Source organism: Orycteropus afer, unplaced genomic scaffold, assembly GCF_000298275.1.
Source record: "Orycteropus afer afer isolate SDZICR_OR568_19922 unplaced genomic scaffold, OryAfe1.0 scaffold00152, whole genome shotgun sequence".
NCBI classification, from domain to species: Eukaryota; Metazoa; Chordata; class Mammalia; order Tubulidentata; family Orycteropodidae; genus Orycteropus; species Orycteropus afer.
The window spans coordinates 1,733,505-1,745,409 of NW_006921739.1; the positions used below are offsets into that span (position 1 = coordinate 1,733,505).

At 39.0% G+C, this 11,905-nt stretch overlaps 1 protein-coding gene across 1 annotated transcript in view; it reads left to right on the top strand.

Moving 5' to 3' along the window:
• The window catches only part of DNAI3 (dynein axonemal intermediate chain 3), a 110,136-nt gene extending 99,673 nt beyond the window's left edge, over positions 1–10,463 (top strand). The window contains exons 19-20 of the mRNA XM_007946192.1: positions 5,398–5,520; positions 10,323–10,463. Of these exons, the coding sequence (XP_007944383.1) occupies positions 5,398–5,520; positions 10,323–10,463 (264 nt within the window). The remainder of the gene's footprint in view (positions 1–5,397; positions 5,521–10,322) is intronic.
• The last annotated feature ends 1,442 nt before the right edge of the window (positions 10,464–11,905 follow it).

The following is an 11,905-nucleotide window of genomic DNA, read 5'->3' on the forward strand; positions in this document are numbered from 1 at the left end:
GATAGATCCCACCATGGAGCTGATTGCCAGTCTCATCATGGGGAATAACTACCACCAGCTGCCCAGCCACTCAACCAGGCCCAGTCAAGTTGACACACAAACATAACTACCACATGCTGCAATGAACATGGGTGTGCATATGTCTGTTCATCTCATGGCTCTCACTTCTTTAGGATATATACCTAGTAATGGAATGGCTGGGCCAAATGGTATTTCTAATTCCAACTTTTGAAGCAATCACCATATTGGTTTCCACAGTGGTTGTATCATTTTACAGTCCCACCAAAAGTGTTTGAGAGTCCCAATTTCTCTGCATCCTCACCAGCATTTGTTATTTTCTGTCTTGTTGAACTTAGCTACTAGTGCTGGAGAAAGATGGTATCTCATTGTTGTTTTGATTTGCATCTTTCTAATGGCTAATGATCATGAGTATTTCTTCATACGTTTGTTGGCCGCCTGAATATCCTCCTTGGTGAAGTGTCTATTTATGTCTTCTGCCCATTTTTAAATTGGATTATTTGTCTTTTTGTTATTGAGGTGTTGGAGTTTTCTATAAATTCTGGAGATAAGTCCCTTGTCAGATATGTCATTACTAAATATTTTTTCCCAGTCTGTAACTTCTCTTTTGACTCTTTCTGAGAAATCTTTGGAAGCATATAAAAATTTAAATTTTAGAAGGTCCTATTCATCTAGTTTCTCTTCTGCTGTTTGTGCATTTTTAGTTATGCTTGATAGTCAACTTATGCCATATAGTAGAGCCTCTAAATTTGCCCCTAGTTTTTCCTTGAGGAACCTTAGAGTTTTAGGTTTCACATTTAAGTCTTTGATCCATCTGGAGTTAGTTTTTGTGTATGGTGCACACTGAAATCTTTAATCTTCATCAATAAGTGCCTCAAGTCATCCTCACTTTCAGCAAGCAAAGTTGTGTCATCTGCATAGTGCAGGTTGTTATCTCCTGATCCTCCAATCCTGATGCCATGCTCTTCTTCATATAGTCCAGCTTCTCAGATTATTTGTTCAGCATACAGATTGAATAAGTATGGTGAAAGGAAATAACCCTGATGGACTCCCTTTCTGATTTTAAACCATGCAGTATGCCCTTGATCTGTTCAAACACCAGCCTTCTGGTTTATTACAGCATCTGACATCAGCAATGATAATCCCTCATTCCATGTCATCTTCTGAATCCAGCTTGCATTTCTGGAAGTTCTCTGTCAATATACTGCTGCAACCATTTTTTAATTATCTTCAGTAAGATTTTACTTGCATGTGATATTAATGAGATTGTCCAATAATTTCCACATTCTGTGGGATCACCTTTCTTTGGAATGGGTGCAAATATGGATCTCTTCCAGGTAGTTGGCCAGATAGCTGTCTTCCAAATTTCTTGGCATAGATGAGTAAGTACTTCTACCATGGCGTCCATTTGTTGAAACATCTCTGTGGGTATTCCCTCAATTCCTGGAGTCTTGTTCTTCACCAGTTCCTTCAGTGAAGCTTCAACTTCTTCCTTCAATACCATTGGTTCTTGATCATATGCCACTTCCTGAAATGGATGAACATCAACCAGTTCTTTTTGGTACAGCGACTCTGTGTATTCCTTCCATCTTCTTTTAATGTTTCTCACATTATTTAATATTTTGGCAGTAAAATCTTTCAATATTGCAACTCAAGCCTTGAATTTTTTTATTATAATGAAATATGCAAAGATCTGGAGTTAGGAAACCAAAAAGGAAGAACTCACTTGGCCTTTCTCCAGCCCAATGGAATACAATGTCTAATTTCCTGACTGCTGCTTCCTTGGGTGTTGACTGTGGATCAAAGTAAAATGAAATAAATCCTTGACAACTTCAATCTTTTCTCTGTTTATCATGATGCTGCATATTGGTCCAGTTGTGAGGATTTTTGTTTTCTTTATGTTGAGGTGTAGTCCATACTGAAGACTGTAGTCTTTGATTTTCATCAGTAAGTGCTTCAAAACATCTTTACTTTCAGCAAGCAAGGTTATGTCATCTGCATATCATAGGTTGTTAATGAGTCTTCCTCTAATCCTAATGCTATGTTCTTCTTCATATGATCCAGTGTCTTGGATTATTTGCTCAACATACAGATTGAATAAGTATGGTGAAAGAATACAATCCTGGCATATACCCTTTCTGACTTTAAACCACGCAGTATCCCCTTCTTCTGTTCAAACAAGCTTCTTAGTTTATGTACAGGTTCCTCATGAGAACAATTAAGTGTTCTGAAATTCTCATTCTTCACAATGTAATCGGTAATTTGTTATGAGTGACACAATTGAATAACTTTGCATAGTCAATAAAACACAGGTAGACATCTTTCTGGTATTCTTTGCTTTCAGCCAAGATCCATCTGACATAGCAATGATATCCCTCATTCCATGTTCTCTTCTGAATCCAGTTTGCATTTCTGGAATTTCCCCATAAATGTTCTACTGCAACTGTTTTTTAATTATCTTCAACAAAATTTTACCTGCATGTGATAGTAATCATATTGTTTGATAATTTCCACATTGTATTGGATCATCTTTCTTTGGAATAGACACAAATATCAATCTTTTTCAGGCAGTTTACCATGTAGCTGTCTTCCAAATTTCTTGGCATAAACAAGTACCCACCTCCAATGCAGCATCCATTTGTTGAAACATCTCAATGGGTATTCTGTCAATTCCTGAAACCTTGTTTTTCACCAGTTCCTTCAGTGCAGCATGGACTTCTTCCTTAAATACCACTGGTTTTTGATCATATGCTACCTCCTAAAATAGTTGGACATTGACCAAGTCCTTCTGATACAGTGACTCTGTATATTCCTTCCATCTTCTTTTGAGGTTTCCTGCGTCATTCAATATTTTGCCCATAGAACCCTTCAGTATTGCAACTCAAGGCTTGAATTTTTTTCTTCCATTCTTTCAGCTTGAGAAATTCTGAGTGTTTTGTTCCCTTTTGATTGTCTAACTCTAGGTCTTTGCACATTTCATTATAATACTTTATCTTCTCGAGCTGCCATTTGAAATCATCTCTTCAGTTCTTTTATTTCAGCATTTCACTTTAGCTACTCTGCATTCAACAATAAATTTCAGAGTCTCTTCTGACCTCCATTTTTGTCTTTCCTTCCCTTCCTGTCTTTTTAATAACCTCTTGTTTTCTTCATGTATGATGTTCTTGATGTCATCCACAATTCATCTGGTCTTTGGTTATTGGTGTTCAGTGCATCAAATCTGTTCTTCAGATGGTTTCTAAATTCAGGTGGGATATAATCAAGGTCATATGTTTGCTCTCCTGGACTGAGTTTAGTTTTCTTTAACTTCAGCTTGAACTTGCATATGAGGAATTGATGGTCTGTTCTGCAGTCAGCTCCTGTCTTTGTTTTGACTGATGATATTGAGCCTCTTTCCACAGATGTAGTTGATTTGATTTCCGTGTATTCCATCTGGCAAGGTTCATGTGTATAGCCACTGTTTATGTTCTTGTAAAAAGGTATTTGCAATGAATAAGTTGTTGTTCTCACAAAAGTCTGTCAGGTGATCTCTGGTGTCATTTCTATCAACAAGGCCATGTTTTCTAACTACTAATGATTCTTCTTTGTTTATTTACAACTTTTGTATTCCAGTCACGAGTAATTATCAATACATCTTGATTGCATGTTTGATCGATTTCAGACTGCAGAAACTGGAAAAGGTCTTCCATTTCTTCATCTTTGGCTTTAGTGGTTGGTGCATAAATTAGAATAATAATTGTATTAACTGGTCTTCTTTGTATGCATATGGCTATTATCCTGTCACTGACAGCATTGTACTTCAGGACAGATCTTGAGATGTTCTTTTTGACAATGAATGTAACTTCATTCCTCTTCAATTTGTTGTTCCCAGCATATGGTTGCCTGATTCAAAATTACAAAATCAGTCCATTTCAACTCACTAATGCCTAGGATATCAATCTTTATGCCTTCCATTTCATTTTTCACAACTTCCAATTTTTCTAGATTCATACTTTGTACATTCCATGCTCCAATTACTAATGAATGTTTGCAGCTGTTTCTCCCCATTTTGAGTTGTGTCCCATTAGCAAATGAAGGTCCACATCATTAAAGTTGACTCTCCCTTGGTAAGGCAGCTCTTCCTCAATTGTAATTTGAGTGCCTTCCAACCTGAGGGGCTCATCTTCCAGCACTGTATCAGATACTGTTTCATGTTTATTCATAAAGTTTTCCAGTAATATATCAGATAGTGTTCCACTGCTATTCATAAGGTTTTCAGTGGCCATTTTTTTTGGAAGTGGATAGCTCTGTCCTTCTTCCCAGCCTGTCTTTGGCTGAAAGATCCATTGAAACCTGTCCATCATGAGTGACCCTGTGAAATACCTGTGGCATATCCTCCAGCCTCCCAGCAACATGTAAGCCAGCACAACAAACTGATAGATGAGTGGTGGACTACCTTCCTGGAAATCTCCAATTCATAGGGCCCTAAACCTTAACATGGTAGCCTGCAAATTCCTTTGCTAGTGGGGCCATGGACCCATGAACCCTGTCCCTCTCCAATACCTTTAGTTACCTGTGTTACAGGTAGGCACAGCTTAAATATAAATATCACACTTGTTATTTCTTGAATTAAAAGACCACCACCAAAACTTTATAATGGTAGAAATGGACATTCTCTTAGAGCATATCATCATTGTTTTCCCAACGCTTAGAATAAGTACTCAATAAATGTTGATTAAACTGCCCTGAAATCAGGTATAATCCAAAGCCCAATTTCCCTTTGCAATTACATTTTGGAATACAATTCAAAATCATATAATCATAACATTAAGCATTCCCTGCCTTAAACAGTCATGAAGACAAGCCAGAGCTGTGACAACTTTGGACGTTTTCTTTTTGCCCAGCATTGCCAAGAAATGAAATCTGAAAGAAACAGTGGGGAATTTGGAAGCCACTTTATCAACCATAGCCCTGCAAAGGCTTTGTTTATTTACAACTTTTGTATTCCAGTCACCAGTAATTATCAACACATCTTGATTGCATGTTTGATTGATTTCAGACTGCAGAAACTGGAAAAAGTCTTCTTTTTCTTCATCTTTGGCTTTATGGTTGGTGCATAAATTAGAAGAATAATTAGATTAACTGGTCTTCTTTGTATGCATATGGCTATTATCCTATCACTGACAGCATTGTACTTCAGGACAGATCTTGAGATGTTATTTTTGACGATTTCTGAGATTTAGACAGACGAAGTGAAGAATTTCCAGATTACATTCACCTAAAAGAGCAAAGGTATCCCAAACCTAATGAATTACAAACAGCAGAAATCCCAACACTGACCTGTGAGAATGTGGAGGCTTCTGCATGGGTTCCCCTCTCATGGGTCTTTGTTTCTGACAGATAGCAAGTGTTAACCACTATTTTGAAAGAGAAGTCAAGCATCTGGAATATGTGGAGCACCGCAAAAAAATTCGTGAACAAGAAAAGGAACAAATGGAGCTGGAAATAGAGAAGGAAAAAATTGTAAGTTAAATTTCAAATCTGAAAGTTGCTTTCCTCTAATGCCAATGGTTATGCGTTTGATTGGGTTAAATGGACAAGTAATACCTTTTCATATTCTTCCTTGGTCTCTTGAGAGTTAAGAGGGCATTTCTCTGCTTTCCTAGCTCACTATGAGTATGAAGACCAATGGGACACCTAACAAGATTTCATCCAATACTGTTTCTGGAATTTTCTCTATGACTTCCTTTAGTATAGGTACAATATTGTAATGCTTTATTACACAGAATTTTAACATCCAGTGAGTAATGCATTAAAATAGATAGCACAAAAAGAGTGGAATATGGAATCAAGACATGTGAGCTCAAATTCCAACTCAGCCACTCACTATGAGATCTGGAGCAAAACCCTTATCCTTGGTGAGCTTCTGCTCTCTCAGTTTAATATGGGATTAAGAGTAACTACCTTTAAATGTGCCTAAGGCACTTGACTGCTAAGCAGAAGGCTGGCAGTTCAAACCCACAAGCCACTCCTCAGAAGGAGGGTTGGACAATCTACTTCCATAGTGATACTGCCCCAGAAACCCAAGGAGGAGTCACTAGGACTAGGATACAACTCGACGGCAGTGGGTAACCTTTAAATGTTACCCTAAGGTTATCTGTTAAGTAATCTGACAAATAGTTAGACTTTCATTAAATAGTAGCTAGTGTAAATATAAGTATATATATGAATTTTACTATGATATAGTGTAGTGAATCTTTGAAATGTGAGCTAGAGGTCAATTTATACAAGACACACCTATCTAAACTCAGGTGGAGCGATACTTAAGCGTTCAGCTCTTAACCCAAATGCTGGCGGTTTGAACCCAGCAGCTACTCTGTGGGAGGAAAGACCTCGCAATCTGCTGCCATAAAGATTTCCACCTAGGAAACTCTATGGGAAGTTCTGCACTGTCCTATCAGGGCTCTGTGAATCGGAATTGACTTGATGGCACACAATGGTGGTAACTCTACTGGAAAGGAACCTAAAGCTCTATCCTCTCCTCCCCCTCTTCTCAGTCTCTTTCTGTTTGATAGGAATTGTCACTTTGTTGTTCTTTCCTTACTCATCTGGAGTTTTGGCCTTTAAATATTCTGTGAATTCAATACTTCTCTTTCTCACTTGAAGTTACTTCAGTCTATAACTCTACTTCTCTCTTTCTTGTTTATCTGGATCTGTTGCTCATTCCCTCTCTTGCAGTTTTGTCACCAGTAATTTCATCATTGATCCCATCTCTAGTTTCCTTATCACCAAGTATCTAACATCCTCCAACATAATTATTCATGTAAAACTCTAGATCTCAATTAAAGCACCAGCATGTGGAAATATTTTAATGCACCATGTTAGCAAATAGATTAACATTATCATTTATAGATAGATACTACCGTAATAAAGGCAGAGGATGTCCTTTCAAAAGAATTGCTTAGTAATGACAAAGTATAAAAGAATACCAGTTAATTAGCTTTTCATTGTTTTCTCCTGCTACAAATTGGTCTTGGTTTGGTCTTTTGCATAATCACTAACATCAGTTGAAATTCTGTTGTAGAGGATAATCTGCTGCCCTCCCCCTACCCCAGCAATCATCCACAATTATTATGAATGTTTAAATACCATAGTTGCAGCTCCCAATTAGCTCCATCAGCAGAATCAAGTAGAATTGTGGATAATCCAAAATTAATTTGCCTATGAAATACTTTTAAAATACCCAAATATTATAATATTGTATTGTACTTTCCAGTTTCCAAAGTTTTTCCTTTTTGTAACTTCATTTCCATTTGACTTAGTACCCTCTTGTAAGTAGAGCTACCATTTCTCAAAATTTCTCTGGACCTAAATTTTGGATAAATAAACGAATTTAAAAAGGCTCCTGCACACCATTTAGAATATGAAAAAAAAAAAAGTCCAGGAAGAAAAAACAACTAGGGTTAGTAGGAAATATTTCCTTGTAAGCAACTGCTGAGAAAGGAGGAAATGGGAATAATAACTGTTACAATGTCAGAGGGCTGCAGTGGGGACTCAATGGGGTAAGATATGTATAGAACAGGCGGTGCAGCATTCGAGCAGTCAGCTGCTAACCTGAAAGGTTGACGGTTTGAACACACCCAGAGGCTCCGTGGGCGAGAGGCCTGGTGATCGGTTCCTATAAAGATTACACCTAGAAAACCTTTTGGGGCCATTCTACTCTGTCACATGGGATTTTGGTGAGTGGAAAATTGACTCAGTGTTACCCAGTAAGAGAGTAACTGGCATGTAGAGAGTGCTAAGCAGTGTTCACTGTTAGTATTGTTATAGTGGGCAGGAGAAGAACACATATCTGATCCGCAGGGCTAGCTTTCTGAATGCCCATCAGTACCATATACTTGCCTCTCTGCAAACATCAAGCCTGATACGGCTTACTTCTTGAAGGGTAATAGTAATTACAGCTCTAAAGTATATGAAACGGTAATTCCCCTAAGTGGAATTTCAGCTGCAGACCCAAAGGTGAGGAGGGGAGTAGTTGTCACATAACCACACATGCTACACCATCTGTAAGGAATTTCCAGGCAGAGAATAGTTTAAAAGAATTCTGCATCCCCCAGCCTCTAGGCTACATAAGGGAGGCAAGAGTTATAGGGAAGACAGCTGGAAGAAGAGGTTTGTGTGTGTATGTGTGTATGTGTGTGTGTGTGTGTTTGAGAGATGGGTGTCAGAGACCATACATTCCCCATATCCCCTTCCCCAATACACCAGACTTCATAAGGAGATTTTCAGAGCAACCACTGCTAGCTAGAGAGGGGTTTTTGGCAAGGATGGACAGTTGGGCCTCTTGCACCTGGCTGGAGGCTTGCTGAGCAGCAGAAATCCAATGGCCATGTGTTACCGAGGAAGCAGAGCAGAATGTGGCAGAGGAATGCAGAGATTGGCTTAAGCTGCTCTGACAGCAGGGTATGTGATAGAGCAAGGATATTCTGATGGCAGAGGGAGGATGGCAACTTTCCTTGGGGGCCAAATAGACCCCCTTGTAGAGTACATGGGCTCAAATCGGATGTCCAAAAGGGCTCTCTATCTGAGTTGAGGCAGCCTCAGCAGAAGGAGGCTAGAGGTGATGGTCAGATGCAGATAAACTGGGGGTGGGCCCAGCAGCAGTCAGCCAGGACCATATGACCAAAGTCACTACTGCCATGGTGGTGATATTTAAATATCAGAACCTGACACTATTAATAATACCTGAAAGTGATGGGGAAGGCACAACTGCCATATATGTTGCAAAGGACAGTGGTTAGAAAGTTCTTTTCTGTTCTTACCATAACAGATCTTGTTCTTTTTGTGAATTGGTGACATATTACAGCTAACATGTATTAAGTGCCAGGCACTATTCTAAGGATTTGAAATGAGGGTTAAACAAATGGATCGTTTAACCTGGGCATGCTATGAAGTGGTACTTTTATTAGAGATGATGAATTTGAAAGTCAGAGAAACTAAGAAAAGGGAAAGAAAAGCAAACATAGAAAAAAATACAACAGATGAAGGAGAAAGGAATATCAATTACTATGAAATCTTAAAGAAGGAAAATATGGTTTAAAAAGTATTCACTAAATAAATTAAAATGAAAGTTTACAGTACTAGTTTCCCTAATGGACTACACAAAGAGCTTAGTGACCTCGGAGCAGAAAGACACAGAGGATAATGGGATGCGGGGGAGAACACAGACAAGGGGGACACGTGAAGAAGGAAATGATTCTGAGGTTCATCTCAGAATAAACAGGGAAGAAGATATTTGAGAAATTATAATGCCTGGGGGCTTGCCCTATCAGATATTATAATGAATTAAAATATCAAAATAATTAAATCAGAGCAGTACTGATACAAACACTAACAGATTGAACAGCAGAAAACCAAATTTCCAAACCCACTGCCATTGTATTGATTCCCTACTCATAGCGACCCTGTAGGACAGAGTAGAACTGCTACAAGGCTGTACATCTTTATGGAGCAGACTGATTCATCTTTCTCCTGCAGAGCAGCTGGTGGGTTTGAACCACTGCCCTTTTGGCTAGCAGCTCAATGCTTTAATCACAGAGCCACCAGAACACCTAAGAACAGAACAGGTAGTCCTGAAGTGAATCTTAAACTACATAACATTTTATTAATCTCTTATGAACCGATTATCCAATAAGTGGTATTGGGTAAATTGGTTACATAAATGAAACCAAACCAGCTGCCATCGAGTCAGTTCGAACTCTTATGACCTGATATGTACAGAATAGAACTGCTCCATATGGTTTTCAGAGCTGTGACCTTTTGGAAGCAGATTGCCAGGCCTTTCTTCCAAGGTGCTTCTGGGTAAGTTTGAACCACCAGCCTTTAGGTTAATAGTCAAGTGCTTAACTGTTTTCCTCAGCCAGGGACTCCTTAGCAGCATAAGTATTCCCTGCTGTCTCCTCCCTGTCAACGCACTCCTCCCTCAGTAAGCACCAACACCCTCTCCTTTGAGCAGGAGCTTGCAAGCCATCCTAGATTCCTCCCTTTCTCTGAGACCCTACATGCCAACTCAGTGGCAAATTCTGACAGCTCCCCCTCCAGGAAATATCTTGGATCTGTCCACATTTGTCCATTTGGTGTCTGCCTGCTCTGTACAGAGCCAGCAGCCCCTCTCCCTGAGGGCAGCAAGAGGTGCCCTCCCACCCTCCTGCACACTCCTTCCTGAGGGTAGCAAGCAGGCCAATTGTTTAAAACAGCCCTTTCTTGTCCTCTGGTATTTTTAGCTGTCTGGATTTTACAGGGATGTCTTGCTTTTTCTTCCCTAGAAAACATATCAGAAGTCAAAAGAACAAATAGAGGCTGAATTGAAAATGGACTATGAAAATTATTTGGAACTGGAAAAGACTGTCCTCGTCAATCTTGGACTAATCAAAGTCTCAGAGAAGGTGTCACACATAGACATATAGAAAATCTTTCTGAAAGGGTGTTTGGGAGACTGTATGGGACTTTCTCCCTCTTTTGTTCATTATTTTTTTTCTGGAACTAGTAAACTAAACATAGATTTATTAATAAACATAGGTTTTTATCTCATTGATGTTGAAACTTATGAATTATAACAATAAGATGTGTTTCCATTTTTGTATGGGACCCACCAGCCACTCCTCGGAAGGAAGATTGGGCAATCTACTTCCATAGTGATACTGCCTTGGAAACCCAAGGAGGGGTCGCTATGAGTTGGGTCTGACTTGACGGCAGTGAATTTGGTTTTTAGTTTTGGTATTATTAGGTTAAATATGAAAAAAACTTTATAAGGACATTTTCATTTTCCTACAGTAATATAGACCTTCATGTAGACCCCCTAACTGCCATGCACACTATTCATTTATTCATTTCTAATCCCAGATGGAAGTGAAAGCCAATTTTGCTCCTATCATCAGGTTGCTTTTGGTCACTCTGCCAAAAGTACTCCCCTAAGCCACTGCTCAAACTGTAGGGCCGTGTGCTAAGAAAAATATTGGCAAATCAAACCAGTATTTATTTATGTAATGCACTGCTGTCAAGTCATATCCAACTCATAGCGACCCCTCCTTGGGTTTCCGAGGCAGTATCACTATGGAAGTAGATTGCCCAACCTTCCTTCCGATATTTATGTAAGGATAACACATAAAGATCAAGTTGGATTTATCTGGGAATATAAGGTTATTTTAACTGCAGAAAATAAATTAATGATTGATTACAAAAAAGAAATTATTGTGCCATCTTAACATTTTATAAAGTTAACATCTATCCATGACAATAACAAATCCTTAGCAAGGGAGCTTCCTTAATCTGACGAAGATACCCTGACACCATCCTACAACAAGCTTAGTGGTAAAAAGCTGAAAGCTTTCCTCTGAGATGAGGCACAAGACATGATGACCACCTTCTAGTCAATATTGCACAGGAGGTTTAACCAGTGTAGGTGCAAAAGGAAAAAACATGTGAAACTGTCCCAGTTCCAAAAGAGCTTAATGTCTCTCGATAAGAGGTTTGGTTCAATATCACAGGGAAGCAACAGGAGTGGGAGGGGGGCATGTGGGGAAGTAGCCGGAGATGAGATAGAAAAGTAGTTAGAGCCAGATTGGGAAGGCTCTTGTAAACCAAACTAAGGAAACTGGATTATATTTCATAGATAATGGGAATTAATAGATGTGTTGAGCAGGAAGGTGACATGATCAGCTTTATTTTTAGGAAGATAAGGAATGGATTAGAGTGAGGAGAGTCTCAAGGCAGGAAATCCTATTAGGAGGCAGTAGCAATAGTTCAAGGTAAAAGATTAGGATGACCTGTACTAAAGCTTAATTTCAAAATAGAAATGAAAGGCTGAATGGGTGGGAAAGGGAAGACAAAGAATGATGGGGATGGACAC